The sequence below is a fragment of the Penicillium concentricum genome, assembly GCF_028827145.1.
Source record: "Penicillium concentricum strain IBT 3081 chromosome Unknown utg000002l_segment0_segment0, whole genome shotgun sequence".
Lineage (NCBI taxonomy): Eukaryota > Fungi > Ascomycota > Eurotiomycetes > Eurotiales > Aspergillaceae > Penicillium > Penicillium concentricum.
The window spans coordinates 2,058,265-2,081,730 of record NW_026622755.1 but is presented as its reverse complement, the minus strand read 5'-3'; the positions used below and the strand labels follow the sequence as shown (position 1 = coordinate 2,081,730).

Here is a 23,466-nt window from a genome sequence, read left to right as displayed (position 1 = left end):
GGTCCGGGATCCCTACCTCATCGGGACTAAGAACTATGTTTAATAATATTGGGGAGAAGTGGGCCTTGAAAGTGTCAGGCGTGTTGCACGGGTCAAGCGAGAAAAGGGAAAAAACATGAGATCTCTGATCTTCCGCTAGTAGTAAAGCTTCCAAATCATTTCAGGGTGATCTAGGGCGAGAGATAGTTCAAGAGACTAGCCCCAAAATTATTGAACTATTGATACACTACGGAGGAAGAGATCTGGATCTACCATGGGGGTTGCCTAATTGAGACTAGTGGACAATTCCATTGTCGCTTCACAGCCACACACCCCTTGCTATTTAGGGATAAGCGCATAAGCCACATCTCGGTCTCACCGTGGCTCACCGTGGCTAGTGACCACATCTGTGGCTCAAGCTTGATTTTCTTAGCTTCTCAGATCCACCTGCCTTCACCTCCGAAAGCCGAACTAGTCCGCCCTTGATCTTCAGTTATCGATTTTGGGCATTGATGGCTCGGTCTTCCCCGTCCGCGCTTAGGCGCGAACCTATAAGGCATTCGCCTCCCCCAGACTCATAGACTCTATTCCAACTCAAGTCTAAATCCAACTAGTCTGAGATTCTCCTTCATACTATCACAAACATATGTCGACTGTCGAACATGTCACTGAGAATGCAAGGTTCTGGAAGAGAGTGCTGGGAAAACTCCCAGCATATGGACATGCGCGATCCTTGTTTTCGCGAACAACACGCTCAAAGTGAGTTCCTTCTTTCCCGTTCTTCCTTCTACCCGGTCTCGCCTAGTGCACCCGGTTGCACAATGACCAATATTCTGAGACTTTTTTGCCCTTGTTCCAGGATCCGTCGAACGAGACGCTGAACGCATCCCTGATAGACGCGAGCGCCCTCGTGAAGAGGGGATGAACAACCCAGAGGCTCAGTCGGTGTTGAACGACGAGTTTGGTCGCATTGACCCCACAGGCTGGTTCCCACACTATAAGAATTGTGTCCAGCACTTCGTCGACTATAGTCAGCACACTCCCCAAGTGCAGGCCATTACCGCGTTCATCAATATTCGACTACCCTGCCAGCACCCTTCAGAGTCTAGCGCAGTGTCTCCATCAACGCCGTCATCCTTTATCTCGCTACGGCCGTATATTAGACGGTTGATTGTCACCGCGCAGGATTCACCGGCTGTTATGCAAGGTTTCTTCGGTGGGGACTGGGAGGCCGGCGTGGGCTGTATCTACAAACAAGAGCGGGTAAACTATCTGTTCACGGCTAAGAGCAGTGGGTGGGCGTCTACCAAGGCCGCCTACGACATTTCTCCGGATGAAGGGACCCCCTTCTTGAGGCCCCTGCGTGACCCCTCGGAGGATGAGATTCGAGTGGCCGAGGCGCGGTGGAGTGAATGGTTGGCAATGGAGGATTGGATGATCGGAACGCGCAGTCCCTGGTAGGATGCCGCGGTGATGAGGCACGAATTTTCTTTTTCTTTTTTCGTTTTTCTCTTATGTTTCCCGTTCCCAAAAATATTTAGTACCTGTGATGTCATATCACAGTGGAGTATAATGACAAGGCGGTCTTTTGTTTTTCATTCTCTGTGCCCTACATCATAGTAAAAGGTTTCCCCCTAGAAATGTATCATGTCAAAAAAAAACAGTTTAAAAAAAAATTTCGTTTAGCACGGAGATCGCCCGCGGGTCCCGCGTCAGAATCGATAGTGCCGCACCGCCACACAATGTGACAAATACTTAAGCGACTCGGAGATTCGATGATTCGTAGGGTGCACGGAGTACTCCGTGTGATTAATAAATCGAATTATCTAAGGCTGGTAACTAACTAGACTTAGCTAGGCATATTTAACCATGAGGTCCACAACTCTCTGACTCACGGCCCATGTGTCAACCTGTCACTTTATGAATAAATTGAAGATCAATAGTACCTTCTACAATCCTTTTTACCCCGTATAGCAATCGACGCCCCTGAATCCAGGTACCCGGGAATCCGGCACATGATCGGAATGGCATCGATATGCATCTACGAGCACGATGCAGCCACAATAATGCCGGCACTCATATCTGAATTACCGTATTCCACTACTCTACTCCGTCGAATCCAACATGGAATCGCGTATCCGGTTGAGACTGCCCATATATTGGCAACTTTCCCGTCCGGCTCAACCCCTGAACCTGGACAACCATGGCTGGCTGCGCGGGTGGATCTCTTTGCCGGCCGCACAACACAAATGCTCATCTACTCCAGCCTCGAAGCGGAGCACACGTCAATTCCTCCGATCGCCACTGTCAGCGATAGTACCAAAGCCACAACATCGGAGATATTAAATGTGGACTCGGGATCCAATAATAACAAAAACAATGCCAATGATAATAATCATGATAACGACATCGGCACTGTAACCAACCCCATTGTTTCCACATTTTCCGCCGACCCAGCTGTCCTAGCCCTGGCCCGCGCGCAGCTATTGGCTTTGCTGTCATATGTCAAGACTTACTTGCTGTCACCTTACCTGTCATATTTGGCGAAATCAGCACAAGCCACACCTGCTGAGGCTGGAACGACTCGCCCAAACAACAATCCCACTGCCAATAGTACTGTTCCCCTGATCCCCGCGCCAGATCCACGGGCCTTCCTCATCGGCAGCCTTCATACAGGTCTCTTCTCTCTCCTGCAGGGATCTGGCTCTTACACTCTATCTAACCCGATCCCCAATATCCGGTTCCATCGCTTCGATGATCCGCCTTATTACAAGTACTTCTTCCAGAGATCCAAGTTCAGCCCCGATGCAGAGGCTGGAAAATCTGACAATCTGCCGTTCGCGGATCTGTCCCTTCCGTCCGGATATAGGTTCCATGACCGAGAGGGGAGGGAGGGTGTTCTGAGTAAGCATCTGGATCTTGTGCAGAGTCGGACACATATCCCCCGGCCAAGGGCACAGCTATCTATGATGCCCGGCATGGCAGTCTATTTTGATTCCGGGTCTAGTGATACTGATGAAATGCCTATTGCATGGGGATTCTTGGGTGTGGATGGAGCGCTGGCGACGTTGCATGTTGAGCCGGAGCATCGGGGTCGTGGGCTTGCCGTTCCATTGTGCAAGGCTATCATGCGTCGTGGTATGTCAGTAGATGGTGTTTTTGGGGCTGGGGGTGTCAACTCTGAGGATAGTCAGACTCGAGAGCGTGTTGGGGCTTGGGCGCATACTGAGGTGGCTGGGTATAATATGGCGAGTCGGAGGGTCATGGAAAAGATTGGGGGTCAGGTTTTGACGACTGTTACCTGGACTGTCATTGAGCTGTGCGACTAAAGGCTCTCATCTCCTTGGTTTTGCCTATACAAACACAATGTATATGCCTGGTGGGAGATAGGTTCACATAACTGCATTTGGGTATTTTTACGCTTATAGCGAATATGTCTGACGCATTTTACTATAGATGACAGATTCGAGAGTAAATTATGTTTTAATTTTTGATATCTATCTATGTGTAAATTGACTCTTCCCAGTATTAGGTAGAGTGAGTCCATGGGGTTTGAACCCCTAAGACAGTTTCCTGAAAAATGACACTGAGTCACTGGGCTCGCCTCAAATGTCCCTTACACTTTCATGATCCCATTTTCTTCGAAGTCAGTCGAGGGTTGTGAGCTCAAGTTTCCATTCACTTTGGTGCTTCGGAGGTGCTCTTCTGCCAGCGCAGCGTATTTACAACCCGCCCTGATCTTTGAACCGTATAAATAGAACAAAACGGGGAATGGAAGGCAGGCGAGGGCAATAAATCCAGGAACGGCCACGCCCCAGTGTATCCCAATATCCTTCAATCCTGTTAGCAGACGACATCACAAAATGAGCCATGTTTTACACGTACATTGAACATGTAGGTGGTGAAAAGAGGGAAGATACAAGCAAAGATGGACCGCATCACAGAGTTGGCAGCAAGTACTGAAGCGGCGAATATCACGTACGCGTCAATACTAGAGATAGCAAGTTAGCCAGTCACCAGGTGCAAGGAACAGGGGGCTATTACAGATAATTGGCGCAGCATATGAATACCATGACGAATCCTGCACCAAATGGAGCTCCAGCCATGATTGGAACCACCCAGTGGATATGGGGAGAGTCGGTGGCGGCGAACCAGGCCAGTCCGACAACAATAGATATTCCGCCCGCGATGACTGCTGGTAGACGACATTCTGGAGGGGCAAACCCGTCGGTTGCGCGGTAGATACGAACGTATCGTTTGTTGTCCCAGCAAATAATGAGGATTCCGACTATCAGCCCTACCAAGACGCCCGTAAACCCAAGACCTCCAACACCAGCATTCCAGCCACGCTTTTCCTGGAACACGATCGGGAATGCAGCAAAGCACATGTAGAGAGTGCCGTAGATGGCTGACATGTAAAGCTTCATGGGTCCGTTAGTGATTGTTATACCTTTGAATGAGGGAAAGTTACTAACTGTCAGACTAAAAACGATAGGCTCACGGAATAGTAACACCCACGGCCGAAGCAGCGCGTGCTTGACCAACTCCTTGAAAACGACAGGGTTCTTCGCATCTTCAGCAGTTAGATAGACCTGTGAGGTGGCTTGCGACAAACGCTCAGCGCGTGCTCTTAACAATGCCGGTGCATATGTTTCAGGCATAAAGATGAATGCCGTCAATGTCAACAATGCCCCGAATATAGCTAGCAGGCCCATCACCCAACGCCAACCGGCTGCTTCGCCTAGGAAACCACCAATGATGGGACCGAGAGCCGGTCCAATAAATGGCGCAAGACAAAAAACGCCAATTCCAAGGCCTCTGAGCTCCGCTTTGAACATGTCTGCGATTTGACCTCCGGGAATACATAAGGCGCTGGATCCAAAAAGACCAGTGAAGAACCGGAGGATAATGAGAGTCCAAAAGTTTTGTGAGCCGCAGCAACCAGCAGTAAAAATCGTGTATCCGGTATAAGAAAGAAGGAAGATATTGCGGCGACCAACGGACTCGGAGATGGGGGCCCACAGCAACGGTCCCACGGCATATCCGAGGACCATGAGTGAAAGACCCAGGGTAATCACCTCATGGCTGCATTTGAATTCAGTGAGCAGCGAACCAACGGTGCCCGAATATGCAGACGACGCAAGGGCAACACACAGTGTCATGGTTGCTATCAATGCCGTGGTACTCCATCGTAGGGCCTCGCTGTAATTCTTGGGGTTTTCGAGGTCGCTCTCCAGCCACTCCACAATGTATGGATCGTCTAACGTGCCGCTACCACGATAAGGAAAGTCAATTATCGTTTGGAAATCCGTCACGTTGAGTCGCCATGGTCGTCTTGTCAAAGTGTATTTATGGGAGTCTTTCGGGCTGTGTGGCGTGTTGCTGGCTGGAGTGACGCCCATGTTGAAGCCTGGGTTGTAATATATATTGCGCCTGACTCTTGACTAGAAAGGGTCAAGCCAATATAAATAGGGAGACATGGTGTACTTTACACCGTAAAAATCCGATGCAATATCGGTCATTTTGATTTTACTTATGTATCCTCCGAGAAAAATACGCTATACCAGAGTCCCAGAAGTCGTGATACTTAACCAAAATAGAGTTCGGAGGTTAAACTGTCCCCGAGGCCGGAGAAAGTGGGACCACACGTGACCGAATATTCGGAATCGGCGCCTCTGAGACGCATTGGCCGAGTTGAAGGTAACAACCTCTGCTCTTTTCATTCCTCCTAGCCTAGTATACGTATCGGAGATTCTTGATCCATATTTCTTTCATGGAGAAGGGATACCCACCGCGCCGTGCCTGCTCTGAGTGCAAGGCGAAAAAGCTCCGCTGTGTTCCCAGTCGCGAGGTGCCCACGGTCTGCCATAGGTTCGACTTTTCCTATCTTAGCTTAATTTCTTAGTATATTAACTTGAAATTCAAACCCAAAAAAGGTGTCAACAGCATGAAAAGGACTGTACTTTCCCTGAAATACGCCCTCGGAAGCGACAAAGTCGATGTATGTGGGCCTATTTCGCAAGCCCTTATAGATGAAACCCCAAGCTCACTGAATAGCAGTGCATAATCGGATGTCGCATTTGGAGGAGATGATGGGTACTTTAGTGGATCGTTTCCCAGACCGATCGCTGCATCGAATTATACCAGATATTACACCCGCAGTATTTGCTGCAGCGCCAGGGCTCAGCGAACCAACCCCCACGAATCAGGATCCTCTAACATGTGGCCTTGTCACATTTTACGAGGCAGAAACCTTGTGTCAGACCTATCGAGAGATGTCAGATAAGCACTTTCCCTGCGTTATCGTCCCTGGGAGGCTTGGAGTGCTGGAATTGCAGCAGGAACGGCCAATGCTTTTGCAAGCCATGCTGGTTATAGCATCGTGGCAAAACAAACCCCAACAGATTGCTCTAGAGAGGTTTTATGTGAAGGAACTAGGGCTGAGGTTCTTCAATGGCGAACGTAGCTTGGACATACTCCAGGGGCTATTAGCATATCTTGCATGGTACGTGATCTCTTTCCTAAAGGAACTGTTTGCAATTGGTCTAATTATCCAGGTATCATTTCAACGTGACTGAGTCTGGGCAATACCATGCATATCGGTTGGCTTCATTGTGTGTGACAATGATCGTAGATCTTGGGTTCAACAAGAAGCCTCCGCAAGGAACAACACAGCACGATCTCATCCTCAACTCTCAACCAGCACCGGAACATATAACAACTCGCAAACACGAATTTTGGAGTCATGAGGCGAGACGGGTCTTAATCGGGGCCTACATCCAGTCAACACTGTATGCACCATAGGCCCGCAATTATTAGGGTCTTATCTGCTGACATACAATTAGGTGTGCACTCATGTGCCGAAAACAATCACCAATTGCGTATTCCACATATATGGAGCAATGTGCATTCTCCCTCCAAGAGGATAGCGAGGTGGAAACCGACAAGACGCTGATACACTTCATTAAGCTGTTGCGAATTATGAATGAAGTTTATAGCGTCTTTGAATATGGTGACCCTGACCATAGTCTTTCCATGGGTGATGATAAAGTTCAAATGGTCGTGAAAGCTCTCGGAGGCCAACTCCATTCGTGGCGGGAAAGCCTTCCACCTGGACTATCCGAACATGGTGGGTTTTAATTGCCTTTCCAGTTGAAGATAGTGGCCAAAGGAAGCTGACTTGGAGTTATAAGCGCAACTTAATACGTGGGGTGACTTGGCTGGGGCATACGCCCACGAGATTGGGCTTCATGGAAATCTTCGGAGCCACCCCTTTTCTGCGATCCGGGTGAGCATTATGTTCGATTGCCTGGCACACGTGGAGAACTACATGAAACGTGCCTTGGCGATCTCAGCGGACAATATGCAAATATGGACTGCCTTTGACTGGCGACAGCTTACATATACGATCATGCTGGCAAGCAAAATTTCGGTATCAATCGATGTGATTTCCTCCGATAAAGAATCCACAGCACGCATTGCTCGGTTGGATTCTTACCTCGGCGTGGTATATACACGAACGCAGGAACTGTTCTCCATGACCAGCACACCGCAAGGTCAGACGCATTACTTCCATAGGTTGTTAAATCAGTGGAAAGGTATCCGGAGTTGGTACCAGACAGTACTTCAGAAGAGAAACGTCACCCACTTCAACGAGCAATCCAGCCGATCCATCAGCGATCCATCGGTTCAGACCTCTCACGATACTTCAAACCAAATCCAAGCAACTCCTTTCCGACCCCCGCAGACTTTGGATTCTTGGCCTGATGATAACTTTGGATTATTACCAATATCGACAGCTGACTTCATGATGCTTGAATCTCTCGAATACCCATAGCGTTTGCGACGATCCTTCCAGTTGGATAAACCAATGTATTGAGAGCCCTTGTCGACTTAGGGGCTTCTGGGCTAGTCAAAGAGGGGATAACACGAACTAGGGAGGAATTATACAGAGCGCTTAAGCTATTGATCATCTTTTTAGCGGCTAGTATATTGCCAAATTACATAGATATGAGGCGAATCATGTTAGAACGCCGGCAGGTTCTGAAACTGGAGACCGTATCTAGTATTCTGGAGAAATATATACACAAAAGATGCCTTTTCAGAAGCTGCATGTGATACAGAGCACATTCTATATTTTAGTTCAATGTTATAAAAATGTGGTTGGGGGAAATGTCAAGTTGACTCATAGTAAATATTGTCCCCAGATATTACCGAATTAGGTTTAGCGGATGATTGCCGGTGATTCCACGAGATGCAGGGGGGAACTTCAACTTCGAATTTCCCTATTTTCTCTCATTTTCAAGCCATTGATCAATCTTCGTTCCTTCAAAATGAGTAACCCTAAAGGCGTCGCTGAGAACATGCTCTGGGGAGGCCGCTTCACCCGTGAGTTCCAAAACCCTCTATCCCACCAAAAAAACTCACTGACTCATACAAAAAAACCCCAGAGGGCCTTGACCCCCTTATGGTGCAGTACAACACGTCGCTCCCCTACGACCGTGTCTTCTGGAAGCAGGACATTGCTGGCTCAATTGCCTTTGCTCGCGCCAACACCAACTCTGGTATCCTCACAGCACAAGAGTTCGCCGAGATCGAGCGGGGTTTCAAGCAGATCGCCCAGGAATGGCAAACAAACACTTTCGTGGCCAAGGAGAACGACGAGGATATCCACACCGCTAACGAGCGCCGTCTGGGCGAGATCATTGGCAAGGATATCGGCGGCAAGCTGCACACCGGTCGGTCGCGCAATGAGCAGATCGCCACGGATATGCGCCTGTGGCTCCGCGATGAGCTCCGTTTGATCGAGAACCACCTCTGCGATCTGATCAAGGTCTCTATTGCTCGCGCTGAGAACGATATCGCCTATCTCATGCCTGGATACACCCACCTGCAGAAGGCCCAACCCGTCCGCTGGTCCCACTGGATCCTGTCGCATGCCACTGCCTTCGCTAGCGAGTTGGAGCGTCTGCGTGAGGTTATCCGTCGCGTCAACAAGAGCCCCCTTGGTACCGGTGCCCTTGCCGGTAACTGCTTCAACATTGACCGTGAGGCTATGGCCAAGGAGCTTGGCTTCGATGGCTTGCTGTACAACTCCATGAACGCTGTTGCGGACCGCGATTTCGCCATGGAGACCATGCAGTGGGGCAGCTCGTTCATGCTCAAGATCTCTCGCTGGGCCGAGGATCTGATCATCTACAGCTGTCTGGAGTTCGGCTTTGTTCGTCTGTCAGATGCCTACTCGACTGGATCGTCCCTCATGCCCCAGAAGAAGAACGCAGGCAAGTTTGATTTCCGTTTATGTAATATAAAGCAGCATACTAATACATGTTCCAAAATTTAGACAGCCTGGAGCTGCTCCGTGGCAAGGCTGGCCGTGCCTTCGGCCAGATGGCCGGCCTGATGTGCACAATCAAGGGCCTTCCCACTACCTACAACAAGGATCTGCAGGAGAGTGTTGAACCCATGCTCGACCACGTCAAGACTGTCAGCGACAGCATCCAGATTGCAACCGGTGTGCTCTCTACTCTCACCGTCAACCCCGAGAAGATGATCGCCGCCCTGGCCCCGGAGATGCTGGCTACCGAAATCGCCGACTACCTCGTCCGCAAGGGTGTGCCTTTCCGCGAGGGACACCACATTTCCGGCCGTGTCGTTGCTCTGGCCGAGAACACCAATGTCCCCATGGATACGCTCTCTCTGAAGCAACTCCAGGAAGTCGACGCCCGGTTCGACGCTGATGTCCAGGCTTGCCTTGACTACGAGCGTGCCGTCGAGCTGAAGGATGCCATTGGCGGAACCAGCAAGCGCGCAGTCCTCGAGCAGACCGCTGTGCTGAAGAAGTTACTGTAAAATCTTTAGGATACGATATATGACAGAAAACAAATGTTAGGCTTTCGGTTAGACAAAAATGAATATATGAATTGACTTGTTTAGGTGTCTTCCAAAAATAAAAGGGCCAAACTATGTGTTGCTAATAAAGGAGGGAGTATCATACAACATAACATACTTATCAGGCCATCGTTCAAATCTCATAAAAAAATCCCTGAGCCGGGACTAGCATTACCCCAAAATCAAAATCAAAATCAACCTCTCAAACCCCTCTCAGGCTCATACCCATCGTTCCAGATGGAGACTTGATGTCGTGTCCAGGGGCGCCCTCTTCCGCCTCATAAGCAGGCGGGACGTCAGCATTACCCTCCGCAGCCGCAATATCATCTTCCAAACTGTGCTCCGCGGGCCTAGGTCTCGACCTGGACGCACTACCCCCACGTCCCTGGGGGTTGGAAGCATGGTCACCACCCGTTGAGATCCCAAGCCCGTTTCCCAAGCCCCGATCCTCCGGCCTCCCGCCATACTGCATAAAACTCATAACATGATCTGTCTCACCGCGCTCGGCCTTCCTTCCCCTTTCCCCCTGGGCCTGGGATTCTCCGATTTCCATGCCATTGGAGTATCGATCCAGATTCGCGCCTAGGACAACTCCCTCGGCGGTGATGACCCGCCCGGCTTGGTTTCTCGCCGGACTACCACCATTGCTATTGCTGTGGCTGTGGCCACTGCCGTTGTCGGTTCCTCTTCTAGGGATTGTATGTGGACTAGCTATAGGTGCCAAGGCAGGCGACTCCCAAGCCCGTGGACCAGACCTCGACCTGATATGATTCTGCTGTCGCTGTCGTTGCTCCATGGGTACGTTGATCAGCTCGCTCTGTGAGTGGGATGCTAGTTCAGCGCGCAGGCGATGGAAGCCCGTGTCTTGTAGCTCTGGGGTAAATCCTTGCCGGGGAGGAACGGAAGCGACGAGCTCGTTTGAGTGCGCTTTGGTTGGGGGGACTGGGGGCGTTTTATGGGGAGAGTGTGAGATAAGGCTTGTTGACGATGATACCAATGTTAGGTCTGGGGTGAGAATTGGGCTTGCCCGCGTGTTATCCATGGTGAATGGGGAGACAGCGCTGAATGAGTCTACTGTTAACGTAATGTCTAGTATCAGTGAAATGTTATGTTGCCTCAATGGGCAGTCAGTTATCGAATGATAATTTGCTCACTATTTGCTTCGCTGTCTGGTGGGGATAGAGGCCCTTTCATTTCGGACGCAGTTGCTCGATCTTTCCGCGTGAATCTGTATGAGTACCATGAGACGAGACTTGTCCCCTTCTCACGCTTTCCATATTTTCTTTTGCGGCGGCAGCAGCAGAAAAGCAGAATGGCGCATATGACCAAGACGGCAACTCCTCCAACAGCACCGCCGATGATTGCGCCCAGGTTTGAGGATGTAGCATTTGGGGTGGTGGGCGAGGTACTGGATGGAGACGCGCTAGCGGCCAGAACCGAGGACGACGCAATAATACCTGCTCCTATAGCCGAGTATGTGTCAGAACTTATAGAGAATTTCTGAAGTCGTGAGTGTTACTGGGGATGTGGATGTCTCTGAGACTGGGGGGTCTTCGAACCTGTTGATGTTCCTGAAGTGATAGAGGAAGCTGTTGGAGAAGGCTCGGGTGCCATCGTAGACGGATCCGTTGACAAAACGGTAGTTGGTTCTGAAAAAGAGGACATAGAGGAAGTAGTTGTGGTTCTCGGCGTCACGCTGGGCAACCGAGCAATGGGCCCAGCTGTCGTCAACGAGAGTGTAGACAACTTGGTCGGTGTGGTGCTCGAGTCGTCGTTGTCGCTGTCGTCCGGACAAATTCCCGTTGTACATGGATCGCTTGAGCAGCATCCATGAAAGATGCCTGCCGTGCAGACATACCACTGCTTGGTCCCAGTGCAAGCGTTGAGGTCTCGAGGCACAAGAGACCCGAGGGACTCGAGAGACTCCATCTCGAACAGCATCCTCAGAGATCAAGTCTCACCGAATCCGAAGACAACTTGATCAAACCGCAAAACACAGCAGTTATGCAGGATGGCACAAGCTTGAACAGCTGAAAGCGAAAGACCTTGTCCTTTCAACTCTCATTCAAAATTTGAGGATTTGCCAGCAGAAATGACAACAGAGATCAAATTGATCGGCCCATGCCCCGACAGATATTCTTCCAAGAGGCATTCATTATCTCTCTAATGGAGATCTCGACCCTGTTCCTGAAAGAAGCAGAGGGGTTTCTTTGTTGGTGGCTGGTGCGGGGTGGCGATGATATGCCAATTATAGAATCTTGATGTTGTCACCAATGGGCTTCACATGCGCAGTGTTGGTTTCTCTTTGGCTCATGTGAGGTATAGTCTGGATAATGGGCAGGTCGACATCGTTGCCACAGTGATACATGATGGCAGAATCTAGCGAATTAGCAAGAAATCAGTCACAAATCAGCCAGGGCTAGAAATGAAACTCGAAGAGGCTAGTGTTTGGTTTCTTTGTTGACAGGCCAGGGGGTCAACCGGGGATTTTTCTTAACCAAATCAGACAAAGAAGCGGAATTTCCATACGGCAGGAGAAAACTACAATAAGTACTCCGTACCTAAGGGGAAGAGAAAAACATTAAGAAGTAATAAATCCAATCATATGAGACAAACTGAGGGGGAAAGCACTCAGTACACCAACTCTTCGCCTGTTAAGATAAAGGAAAAAAATATGGCTATACAGGATGGTAAGTAACACAGTCAACAAAAATAAAGGTCTTTTTCATAGATGGTTCCCCTTGAAACGGGGCCTTGCGACGCCACAAGCCCTAGTTCCACCTCAAAACCACGAGGTTGGGAGAGGGCGTCGATAGGGTCCATCTGAAACAACTCCGTGGTATCCTCCGTATTCTCTGCGGGTCGACCCCAAAATAGCGAGCTTAGTAGGTACGCTTGAAAGGAGGGACGGCCTTGCACTCCGCCTCATCCAAGGTGTTAGCCTCAACGGCACGGTAGCCAAGCTTGACCTCGCCGTGGGGCTTCTTCTGCCAGGAGAGGGTGTGCTTCATCCACTTCTCGTCATCACGGTCGGGGTAGTCCTCGCGAGCGTGAGCACCACGAGACTCCTTACGAGCGGCAGCAGAAGCAGCGGTTTGGGTACTGTGAAATATAGGTTAGCAAGCGATCCTAAATCAGTGAATCGAGGTTACATACGCGCAAGTCAGGAGGTTGCGGAGCTCAAGAGTCTCTACCAAGTCGGAGTTCCAGATCATGCTGCGGTCCTTAGTGCCGACCTGGGCGTACAACTGATCAACCTTGTTGACCTTCTCGACACCCTCGTCCAAGCTCTCTTGGGTACGGAAGACGCTGACATCGGTCTGCATGGTCCTCTGCATAGCATTGCGGACTTCGAAGGTCGACTTAGGGCCCTCGGCGGTACGGGCAAAGTCGAGGTCCTTGATGGACTGAGCACCAGCATCGGAAGCAAGCTCCTTGTGGGGCTTGCCAGGGGTGGAAGTGTCACGGACACGGTGAGAGACAGCACGGCCGAAGACAATCAAATCAAGCAGGGAATTGGCACCCAGGCGGTTAGCACCGTGGACAGACACACATGCGGCCTCACCGCAGGCATACAGACCGGGAACAACCTTCTCCTGGCCGTTCTCATCCACATCCAGAACCTCACCAGTGTACTTGGTGGGGATACCACCCATGTTGTAGTGGACGGTGGGCAGGACAGGAATGGGCTGCTTGGTGACATCAACACCGGCGAAAATTGAGGCAGTCTCGGAGATACCGGGAAGACGCTCATGCAGAAGCTCGGCGGGCAAGTGGCTGAGCTGGAGGTAGATGTGGTCCTTTTCAGGACCGACACCTCGACCCTCACGAATCTCCAAAGTCATGGAGCGGGAGACAACGTCACGGGAGGCAAGATCCTTGGCGGTGGGAGCGTAACGCTCCATGAAACGCTCACCCTCGGAGTTGAGCAGGTAACCGCCCTCACCACGGGAGCCTTCGGTGATCAGGCAACCAGCACCGTAGATACCAGTAGGGTGGAACTGGACGAATTCCAGATCCTGGTTAGGCAGACCAGCACGAGCGACCATAGCCATACCGTCACCAGTGCAAGTGTGGGCGGAGGTACAGGAGAAGTAAGCACGTCCGTAACCACCAGTGGCAAGAACAGTGTGGTGGGCCTTGAAGCGGTGCAGAGTACCATCCTCCTGGTTGTAGGCAATGATACCACGGCACTCTCCATCCTCCATCAGCAGGTCGAGGGCGAAGTATTCGATGAAGTAGTTGGTGTTGTGGCGGAGAGACTGTCCGTAGAGGGTGTGCAGAAGGGCGTGACCAGTACGGTCGGCGGCGGCGGCGCAACGGTAAGCCTGACCACCCTTGCCGAAATCCTTGGACTGACCACCGAAAGCACGCTGGTAAATGCGTCCATCCTCGGTACGCGAGAAGGGGCAACCGTAGCCTTCGAGCTCGCGAACACTGGCCGGAGCCTCGCGGGTCATGTAGTGAATGGCGTCTTGGTCACCAAGCCAATCAGAACCCTTCACAGTATCGTACATGTGCCATCTCCAGTCATCCTCGTGCATGCTAAAATCCAGTTAGACGCGATTCGCTACCATCCAGTGCTGATGGGAAAAACCTACTTTCCAAGGGCGGCATTGATACCACCCTGGGCAGCGACAGTGTGACTTCTCGTAGGGAAAAGCTTGGAAACACAAGCTGTCTTGAATCCAGCCTCGGCCAGACCGAAAGCAGCGCGCAGACCGGCACCACCGGCACCAACAACGACGGCATCGTACTCATGATCCTGCGCCAAGTTAGAGACCCTCCTTTCCATTCAGAGAGTGGTATTGTCTTACAATGATAGGGTACTTGTCGGTCAGGTAGCCATTGGACTCCTTAGCGCGCAAAGGCTGGTTGGACCATATCCGGGCTGGCGCAGTAGTAATTAGTGGTGCGTCCGTGGGTTGACAATTGGAGTGCTCTAATGCGTACCTGCAGGCCTTGAAGATGAGAAAAGACGTCTCTGATCCCTCAAAATGCGGGAAACCTGGAGAAATAGACGTATGAGTATGTCACGGGTGTTGCGAGCGGGCCGAAAATCGTTGCATGGCTACTCACCTTGGATGCAGGAGCTAGGCTCCGCAGGCTCATGGAGCTCATGATGGCGGATCAAAAGAGAATTGAGTTTCCCTAATGAACCAAAAGAACAGCAGGACACCAAGGGTCGGTGACGGGCTTAGCAAAGAGGGGAGATTGTGGAATAGCGAACTCCTTCCAGGGCAACACTTTCATCTGGAATCGGGTTGCGGTTGGCAGTTTCACGCTGACATAATCATTCTCACAGTTGCCGACGGGGAGGACCGGGGCCGAATCAGCCAATCAACGGCTGCGCAATGAAAATCAACCTCGGGCAGCCGGCCCCCCGTGATTGGTCAGATGGCACGTGTGCACCATTCATTTTGCCGGCCAGCATAGACTGCCGGAAGGATACGGTACAACGTCAGGGAGATTGAAGAGAGCCGCTAGGATCAATTACGGGGTCTTGAAGCTTTATATGGCTGTCTTTTCTGATTTTAGTCCCACTTTTCCTAGTGGAATGACATACAATTGCTAGATCTCGTAGTTTTCAATCGTATTGTACATCTAGATCGAGATGGTCACGTGTAGTCACATGACCAGTCTTGTCCTCACCAATCAGGAAAGTGTACGGTGTCGGTAGCCCTGATGGGACTACATCATCGTCCGGGTACTACATTGCAAGTCAGAGGAAATTTGGTTGAAATTATATTGCATTGACCAGGAAAAAAAAATCCCACGTAACAAGACAATAGTCATCGTACATCCCATCCATAATGCAAGTCGGAATCTCTAGTTGTACTGCATATAGGTCGCCGTCGAGTTGAACTTGAGGTTGCCCTTAATCACCTTCTCAACAGAGGCCAAGAAGTCCTTCTCGGTAGCCACCTTGCGGCGAGCCCGAATAGCAAACATACCCGCCTCGGTCGCAACACTGCGAAGTTCGGCACCTGTAGCATTGGGGCACAATCGCGAGATCAACTCCCAACGAATGTCTCGCTCGACGGACATACTCTTGGCATGGATTCGGAGAATGTTGGCACGGCCCTCGACATCCGGCAGCGAGAATTCGATCTTACGATCGATACGACCGGGACGCATCAAGGCCGGGTCAAGTGTGGACGGACGGTTGGTAGCGAACATGACCTTGATGTTACCACGAGAGTCGAACCCATCCAGCTGTGTGATCAGTTCCAGCATAGTTCGCTGCACCTCGTTGTCGCCACCAGCGCCATCGTCGAAACGTGCACCACCAACGGCATCGATTTCGTCGAAGAAAATGATGCATGCCTTCTTGGTACGGGCCATCTCGAAAAGTTCACGAACCATCCGAGCACCCTCACCAACGTACTTCTGCACCAGTTCACTACCAATGACACGAATGAAGGTAGCATCCGTTCGGTTGGCAACTGCACGGGCGCAGAGGGTCTTTCCGGTTCCCGGGGGTCCATAGAGCAGAGCACCCTTGGGTGGGTCGATACCAAGGTTCACGAACCGTTCTGGCGATAGCAAGGGCATTTCAACAACTTCTCGTAGCTTCTCGATCTGTTCTTTGCATCCGCCAACATCACCGTAGGTCACATCGGGCTTATCCTCGACAGTCATCATTGTCACGCTGGGATCGATCTTTGGCGGCAAGGGCAGCATGATCTGGTACTTATTACGGTCGACACTGCGAAGCCTAGTCAGTTTCTAGAAAATGACATATAATCCACCAGATAACTTACCCAACTCTCATGCCTTCCTCAATATCTGTCGGACTAACGCGCTCTCCTAGGTTGACAACGAACTTGGCAATTTGCTTGACGTTGATCACATATTTGCTCTTGTCCGAGTCCTTCTCATCCTGGATAATCTTTGTGCACCTCGCGACCTGTAGCGGCTGTTCCTCCGCCATGCGTTGTCGATCGGCGGCAACATCCCAAAGGTGTGGAGGCGCAAGACCGGTGTCGGATTCCTGGTAAGGCGTAAGCTCCAGTTGTTCAAGGGGCCGAAAGAGCTGGACAAGTTATCACCTTAACGCCGATCTTCTCATTGACGCTGTTCTGTTTGTCCTTGATATCCTTCTCGAGCTTCTTCAGCGCATTCGCGTAAGGTGCGGCGCCGTAAGTCTTCAGTACTGCGATATCACTGTAATGGACGTCAAGTCAATTATTGCCATCGCGCTTTGTGTGGATTGAATCGACACATGCCGGGAACTCACTCATCTGTAAGGGGTGTGATCTTCTTCTCTGGTTCCTCGTCGTCTGCGTAGTTCTTCTGGAACTTCTCCCAGTTCTGACCCGTGGCGCTAGGCATGATGAAAGGTGTTGACAGCCCAAGGCCGAGCTAAGGGAGAGTCCAAGGAAACAATGAAATCGAAGATGTATATGCAGATAGAACAAATTCGATGGGCTATGAAAGCAGTGGCAAGTTGAAAAAAAGATAGATAGGTTGGGTATTGGGAGAGCAAAGAACGGTGATGTAGCAGAGCTGCGGTAGTCGAGCTAGCCTCACTAATCAGGTGCCAAGCTTCATCACCGCCCCAGAACCTCGCAGAATTTCCTGTGTGTCCTCCACCACAACAACTCAACTGTCTCCTTTCACTCATTTTCTAAGGTTAATTTTGAATATCGATTTTCAAAATGGCCGCCGCAGTAGCACAGGGAGCCGCCGGCAACAACTCCTTCAAGGTGCGAGACCTCAAAATGATGTGTGTGGGCCACTGATTTCTGATTGCATACAGGACAAGGAGAAGCCGATGGCCGTGCGGGCCTCCAACATTCTCGCTGCTCGGGGTATGTATGTTCTCATGGTTCAAAAGGCGCCCATGCTAACGATATCATAGCTGTCTCCGATGCCATCCGAACAGTACGCTTGCTCGAACGATCTGCAGATACCTAGATGAGGGGCTAACAGGAATATAGTCGTTGGGACCCAGGGGTATGGATAAGATGGTGAGTACTTTTCAGGGTTTTGTTCTATCAAGATGCTAATGCCTTCACAGATCCAAACAGCCAAGGGACAGACCATCATCGTACGCAGTACAATTCCATTCGAACACATCGGGAGCCCCAACTAACCCCCGCAGACCAACGATGGAAACACCATGTTGAAGGATATGAGCGTGATGCACCCCGCTGCCCGTATGCTCGTCGACCTGAGTTCGGCACAGGATGTGGAAGCTGGTGATGGAACAACATCAGTGGTTGTAATTGCTGGCAGTCTGCTCGGCGCTGCCGAAAAGTTGCTATCCAAGGGCCTTCACCCCACTGTCATCTCCGAGTCTTTCCAAAGAGCCGCCGGTGCTGCCGTCGAGATCCTCCACAACATGTCCCGTCCTATCAATCTTTCCGATCGGTCCACCCTCCTCCAAGCCGCTTCTACTTCGCTTTCGTCCAAGATTGTGTCCCAGCACTCCGGACTTCTGGGCCCGATGGCCGTCGACTCCGTCCTAAAGGTCTGTGACCCGAAGACCGCAGAGAATGTGGACTTGCGGGATATCCGTATCGTGAAGAAGGTTGGCGGCACAATTGAAGATAGCGAGATGGTCGATGGCGTGGTTCTCAACCAGCCCGTGATCAAGAGCAGTGGTGGCCCCACAAGAATCGAGAAGGCGCGGATAGGTTTGATTCAGTTCCAACTGAGCCCGCCCAAGCCAGACGTATGTTTGCGCCCCGATCTGTTACTGGAACAAAACTGACAATCAGATTTTAGATGGAGAACCAAATCGTGGTGAACGACTACCGTCAGATGGACAAGATCCTGAAAGAGGAGCGCCAATACATGCTCAACATGGTCAAGAAGATCCAGAAGACCAAGTGTAACGTCCTTTTGATTCAGAAATCCATCCTCCGTGACGCCGTGAACGAACTTTCCCTGCACTTCCTTTCTCGTCTCAAGATTCTCGCCATCAAGGATATTGAGCGTGATGAGGTCGAGTTCCTGTGCAAGAGTCTCGGCTGCAAGCCCGTCGCTAATGTCGACTCCTTCACCGAGGACAAGCTCGGCACCGCCGACCTCGTCGAGGAAGTCCAGGCTTCCGGTGCTCGTTACGTCAAGATCACCGGTATCAAGGCTCCTCTTGTCTCTTACAACCAGACCGTCTCAATTGTCGCCCGCGGTGCCAACAGCTTGATTTTGGATGAAGCTGAGCGATCTTTGCACGATGCCTTGTGTGTCATCCGCTGCCTCGTCAAGAAGCGTGCCATGATTGCAGGTGGTGGTGCTCCCGAGATTGAAGTGGCACACACACTCGCCATGCGCGCCCGTGAGCTTACTGGTACTGAGGCTATCTGCTTCAAGGCCTTCGCCGATGCCATGGAGGTCATTCCCACTACTCTCGCTGAGAACGCCGGTCTTAACTCCATCAAGGTTGTGACTGAACTGCGCCACCGCCACGCTCAGGGCCAGCACAATGCTGGTGTCAGCATTCGCAGCGGTGGTGTGAAGGATGATATCACAGAGGAGAACATTCTCCAGCCCCTGCTAGTCAGCACCAGTGCGATTGAGCTGGCTGCCGAGACTGTGAAGATGATCATGAGAATTGATGACATTGCTCTGTCGCGGTAAATGCCCCAAGCAGCCGCTAACGTGAGCTGTATGATGGAAAGCGATCTGATCGCGACGAGTAATTAAAAAAAATATCCCGTTCCTGCATAGAATCACTCTCAGACTTGTATACACTTCCTGTGCAATGTATATGGTAAACCGAGCCTCCTGTAATACTATCCTCGCATATTCTATTAAGAAATGTGAGAACTAGGGTGTGGCTAGGCCCGAGGATGTCATATTGACATGGAGTTTTAATATTAGGGCTATCTAGGGTAACCAGGAGGATACTGCAAGCCCCTATGTGCACACTCCGATAACATGTATTGAGCTCTTTAACTTAGTTAATAATGCCGTTTAGTGAAATGTACGACTCTCGAGCCAATTGAGAGGTTGAGATCAGATGAGAGTCAACCATTGGAAGCTGTTCAATATCTTCATCGGGCATGTATGCACATTTTTATATATCTCCTACAATGTTATATTCCTTAGAAGCTTCTAGTTATCCCACTTACCAGGGCATATTTGCCACAGAAAAGAATACATACAGGGTAGCGTGGCTCATTTAAAACATCTAGAATATATAGAGTAACCTTTGAGCAGCAATTGGCCCGATGAACAGCCAATTATTCTTTAAATAGTATACACATTAGTAATAAGGCCAACCTGTAAGAAGCGATCTAATCATATTATAAGCCGAAATGGAAGTGAATAAGGATATTTGAAGCTGGGGACATCAATAGACTCTTTGTCCGCGCCAAGAGATGGCCTCGCGCCTCGGCCCATTTCACAAGATTCCCCGACATTGGAAGCCAACTTTCGAGAAGTGATATCTGCTTAACCATACATTGTCCCAGTAATCTGGCGAATGCATATCTATATACACACAACTAGTGCCATTAAACAGCGATTGTTGCCGCTTGCCCGCCTCGAATTGCTGGCGATAAGAGATAGCGTTACGATCGGGACGTCAGCTCCCCGGGACCGCGTGTGAACTCCGATCAACAACCACCATGGGGAAGTTCGAAGATGAAGGGACCCCAGAGTCCCTACCATTGACTCGACAAGGGTCGGAATCCCCTATCTCACAAACATCTACCGAATCAGGCTTATCGATCGCCTCCGACTCGTTCATGAAACACCACAAGGGAGGCAACACGATGCCGAGGGAGGAAGGGGATGGGGATAGATACCGGGATATCGAAGATGGAGGGGAACCTGGCTCAGATGAGCCTCTTATACCAAGCGGGAAGAAGTCAGGCTCGTCCAGTCGCCTGCGCCGGATCGTATGGTTACTAGTGTTGCTTTGCGTCGGTGGCTGGGTGCTTGCCTTCGTGCTGTTCCTCACGCAGAAACGACCCGATGCCGCGGCACTCTCATCTGCGTCAGGAGTGGAGACTCATGCACCAGACTCGATATCGACCACCGGTGCTATGAGCCACGGGAAACCAGTGACTCTTGAGCAAGTCTTGTCTGGCACCTGGTCTCCGAAGTCCCATGCGATCTCCTGGATTGCAGGCCCGAACGGCGAGGATGGTCTTCTGGTTGAGCAGGGCGAGAAGCAAGACGCTTTTCTGCGGGTGAAAGACATCCGCAGTAGTAAGGACGGCGTCAATAATCTCGAGACCAGAGTGTTGATGAAGAAGGGGTACATCTGGTTCGATGGAGAGGCCATGCCACCGGCCAAGACGTGGCCAAGTCCTGATATGAATAAGGTCTTGGTCATGACTGACACCCAGTCCAACTGGAGACACTCGTACTTTGGAAAATATTGGATCTTTGATGTGGCGACGCAGAAGGCCGAGCCGCTAGATCCTGGGAACCTAGGTGGACGGGTACAGCTTGCAGCTTGGTCGCCAACCTCCGATGCGGTTGTGTTTGTTCGTGAGAATAACCTATATTTGCGTAAGCTAGCCTCCTTGGAGGTCACCCCCATCACCAAGGATGGTGACGAGAACCTTTTTTATGGTGTTCCAGACTGGGTGTATGAGGAAGAGGTATTTGCAGGCAACACCGGCACCTGGTGGTCGGATGATGGAAAGTTTGTCGCATTCCTTCGAACAAACGAGTCAGCAGTTCCTGAATATCCTATTCAGTACTTCCTTTCACGGCCATCAGGCAAAGAGCCACCGCCCGGACTTGAAAATTACCCCGAAGTAAGGCAGATCAAATACCCCAAACCCGGCAGCCCGAATCCAATTGTCAACTTGCAGTTTTATGATGTCGAGAAAAATGAAGTTTTCTCATTTGAGATGCCAGAGGACTTTGGTGATGATGAAAGAATTATCATTGAGATCGTCTGGGCATCCGAGGGTAAGGTCTTGATCCGAGAGACCAATCGTGAGAGCGATGTCGTGAAGATTTTTGTTATGGACACAAAGGCCCGGACTGGCAAACTGGTGCGATCAGAGGATATCGCAGCTCTCGACGGTGGCTGGGTTGAACCTTCACAGTCCACTCGAGTTATTCCTGCTGACCCCAAAAATGGTCGACCACACGATGGCTATATCGACACCGTTATTTATGAAGGCTATGATCATTTGGCTTATTTCACACCTTTCGATAACCCAGAGCCTGTGATGCTGACCAAGGGCGACTGGGAAGTTGTCAAGGCACCATCTGCTGTTGACCTGAAGAAGGGTCTGGTATACTTCGTTGCGACAAAGGAGGCTCCAACTCAGCGTCACGTCTACTCAGTCAAACTGGACGGATCCGATCTTAGACCTCTAACGGATACATCTGCACCTGGGTTTTTCGATGTTTCATTTTCCCATGGAGCCGGCTATGGTTTACTCAGCTATAGAGGCCCATCGGTGCCGTGGCAGTCCGTGATCAGCACCGAAAGTGACGAAATTGAGTTCATAAACCTCATCGAGGAGAACCTTGAGCTTGCTAAGATGGTCGAAGATTTCGCCCTCCCAACAGAGGTGTATACCAATGTAACCATTGATGGTTACACGCTCCAAGTTCTGGAGCGCCGCCCTCCAAACTTCAACCCCGCAAAGAAATATCCCGTGCTTTTCTTCCTATATGGTGGACCAGGATCGCAAACGGTCGACCGCAAGTTCACGATTGACTTCCAGACCTATGTCGCCTCGAGCCTGGGTTATATTGTCGTCACTGTGGACGGTCGAGGAACAGGCTTCATTGGGAGAGAAGCCCGCTGCGTTGTCCGTGGTAATATCGGCCATTATGAAGCTCTTGATCAGATTGCGACGGCTAAGATATGGGCTAGCAAGAGTTATGTGGATGAAACCCGCATGGCAGTTTGGGGCTGGAGCTACGGTGGCTACATGACCCTGAAGGTCCTTGAACAAGATGCGGGCGAGACATTCCAATATGGCATGGCTGTCGCACCCGTCACTGATTGGAGGTTTTATGGTAAGCTCATTCGAATTGCTACTGTTCCGGTTGTGTCCCTACATGCACATACTGACGTGCTACTGCTTCATAGACTCTATCTATACAGAACGTTATATGCACACCCCAGAGCATAATCCCTCAGGTTACGCAAATTCCTCCGTCACCGATGTCATGGCCTTAGGCCGCAGCGTTCGATTTTTAATCATGCACGGTGTTGCCGACGACAATGTTCATCTTCAAAATACCCTTGTGTTGATTGACAAGCTGGATTTGCAGAATATCGCCAACTACGACATGCAGGTCTTCCCAGACTCAGATCATAGTATACAATTCCACATGGCGCATGCGCTTGTTTATGAACGTAAGTTGGAGTCTGACGCGTTTCCATTTTATGGCTTCCCAAGGTTGGAGAACGATATGACTAATTGTGAATCAAGGTCTCTCGAGCTGGCTCATCAATGCGTTCAATGGCGAATGGCATCGGATCGCAAGTCCGAGACCACAGAAGTCGACGTGAAGGGTCTCGTACCGTTTGTTGACTCACTTTCTTTTTGGCTTTTCGGGATAAATACATTTGTTTTGCAATTCTCTACACCCCATTTGGGTATATCATATTCGGCTAGATATTTATAGTATTAAGGAACAATGGATGCATATTAGAATTTA

The 23,466-nt window shown here is 50.6% G+C and overlaps 10 protein-coding genes across 10 annotated transcripts; 6 read left to right on the top strand and 4 right to left on the bottom strand.

Annotated features, from left to right (window-relative positions):
- Positions 1–641: 641 nt before the first annotated feature.
- N7517_004355 (uncharacterized protein) lies at positions 642–1,440 on the top strand (the record flags this gene model as incomplete). Its single annotated transcript, XM_056722085.1, has 2 exons — positions 642–738; positions 839–1,440. The coding sequence occupies 2 exons, from the start codon at positions 642–644 to the stop codon at positions 1,438–1,440; spliced, it is 699 nt and encodes a 232-aa protein (XP_056578335.1).
- A 554-nt stretch (positions 1,441–1,994) lies between these two features.
- N7517_004354 (uncharacterized protein) lies at positions 1,995–3,308 on the top strand (the record flags this gene model as incomplete). Its single annotated transcript, XM_056722084.1, has 1 exon — positions 1,995–3,308. One exon carries the CDS (start codon positions 1,995–1,997, stop codon positions 3,306–3,308), a length of 1,314 nt encoding a protein of 437 aa, XP_056578334.1.
- A 287-nt stretch (positions 3,309–3,595) lies between these two features.
- N7517_004353 (MFS transporter) lies at positions 3,596–5,381 on the bottom strand (the record flags this gene model as incomplete). The annotated part of the gene is made up of 3 exons (XM_056722083.1): positions 3,596–3,811; positions 3,865–3,970; positions 4,024–5,381. 3 exons carry the CDS (start codon positions 5,379–5,381, stop codon positions 3,596–3,598), a joined length of 1,680 nt encoding a protein of 559 aa, XP_056578333.1.
- Positions 5,382–6,254: 873 nt separating this feature from the next.
- N7517_004352 (fungal specific transcription factor domain-containing protein) lies at positions 6,255–7,816 on the top strand (the record flags this gene model as incomplete). Its single annotated transcript, XM_056722082.1, has 4 exons — positions 6,255–6,484; positions 6,537–6,770; positions 6,825–7,108; positions 7,173–7,816. 4 exons carry the CDS (start codon positions 6,255–6,257, stop codon positions 7,814–7,816), a joined length of 1,392 nt encoding a protein of 463 aa, XP_056578332.1.
- A 496-nt stretch (positions 7,817–8,312) lies between these two features.
- Positions 8,313–9,831, top strand: N7517_004351 (argininosuccinate lyase ARG4; the record flags this gene model as incomplete). The annotated part of the gene is made up of 3 exons (XM_056722081.1): positions 8,313–8,367; positions 8,430–9,264; positions 9,327–9,831. The coding sequence occupies 3 exons, from the start codon at positions 8,313–8,315 to the stop codon at positions 9,829–9,831; spliced, it is 1,395 nt and encodes a 464-aa protein (XP_056578331.1).
- A 241-nt stretch (positions 9,832–10,072) lies between these two features.
- Positions 10,073–11,799, bottom strand: N7517_004350 (uncharacterized protein; the record flags this gene model as incomplete). The annotated part of the gene is made up of 3 exons (XM_056722080.1): positions 10,073–10,944; positions 11,025–11,333; positions 11,430–11,799. 3 exons carry the CDS (start codon positions 11,797–11,799, stop codon positions 10,073–10,075), a joined length of 1,551 nt encoding a protein of 516 aa, XP_056578330.1.
- A 650-nt stretch (positions 11,800–12,449) lies between these two features.
- N7517_004349 (Fumarate reductase/succinate dehydrogenase flavoprotein-like C-terminal) lies at positions 12,450–15,100 on the bottom strand. Its single transcript, XM_056722079.1, has 6 exons — positions 14,950–15,100; positions 14,824–14,878; positions 14,688–14,761; positions 14,472–14,635; positions 13,027–14,415; positions 12,450–12,972 (listed from the first exon to the last, which is right to left on the bottom strand). Exons 1-6 carry the CDS (start codon positions 14,989–14,991, stop codon positions 12,753–12,755), a joined length of 1,944 nt encoding a protein of 647 aa, XP_056578329.1. The 5' UTR covers positions 14,992–15,100; the 3' UTR covers positions 12,450–12,752.
- A 599-nt stretch (positions 15,101–15,699) lies between these two features.
- Positions 15,700–17,205, bottom strand: rpt1 (proteasome regulatory particle base subunit RPT1; the record flags this gene model as incomplete). The annotated part of the gene is made up of 4 exons (XM_056722078.1): positions 15,700–16,579; positions 16,635–16,864; positions 16,923–17,037; positions 17,111–17,205. The coding sequence occupies 4 exons, from the start codon at positions 17,203–17,205 to the stop codon at positions 15,700–15,702; spliced, it is 1,320 nt and encodes a 439-aa protein (XP_056578328.1).
- Positions 17,206–17,531: 326 nt separating this feature from the next.
- N7517_004347 (chaperonin-containing T-complex subunit CCT4) lies at positions 17,532–19,458 on the top strand (the record flags this gene model as incomplete). The annotated part of the gene is made up of 7 exons (XM_056722077.1): positions 17,532–17,579; positions 17,633–17,684; positions 17,735–17,757; positions 17,814–17,843; positions 17,894–17,923; positions 17,978–18,550; positions 18,604–19,458. 7 exons carry the CDS (start codon positions 17,532–17,534, stop codon positions 19,456–19,458), a joined length of 1,611 nt encoding a protein of 536 aa, XP_056578327.1.
- A 992-nt stretch (positions 19,459–20,450) lies between these two features.
- dapB (dipeptidyl aminopeptidase dapB) lies at positions 20,451–23,317 on the top strand (the record flags this gene model as incomplete). The annotated part of the gene is made up of 3 exons (XM_056722076.1): positions 20,451–22,818; positions 22,892–23,161; positions 23,238–23,317. The coding sequence occupies 3 exons, from the start codon at positions 20,451–20,453 to the stop codon at positions 23,315–23,317; spliced, it is 2,718 nt and encodes a 905-aa protein (XP_056578326.1).
- Between the last annotated feature and the right edge of the window lie 149 nt (positions 23,318–23,466).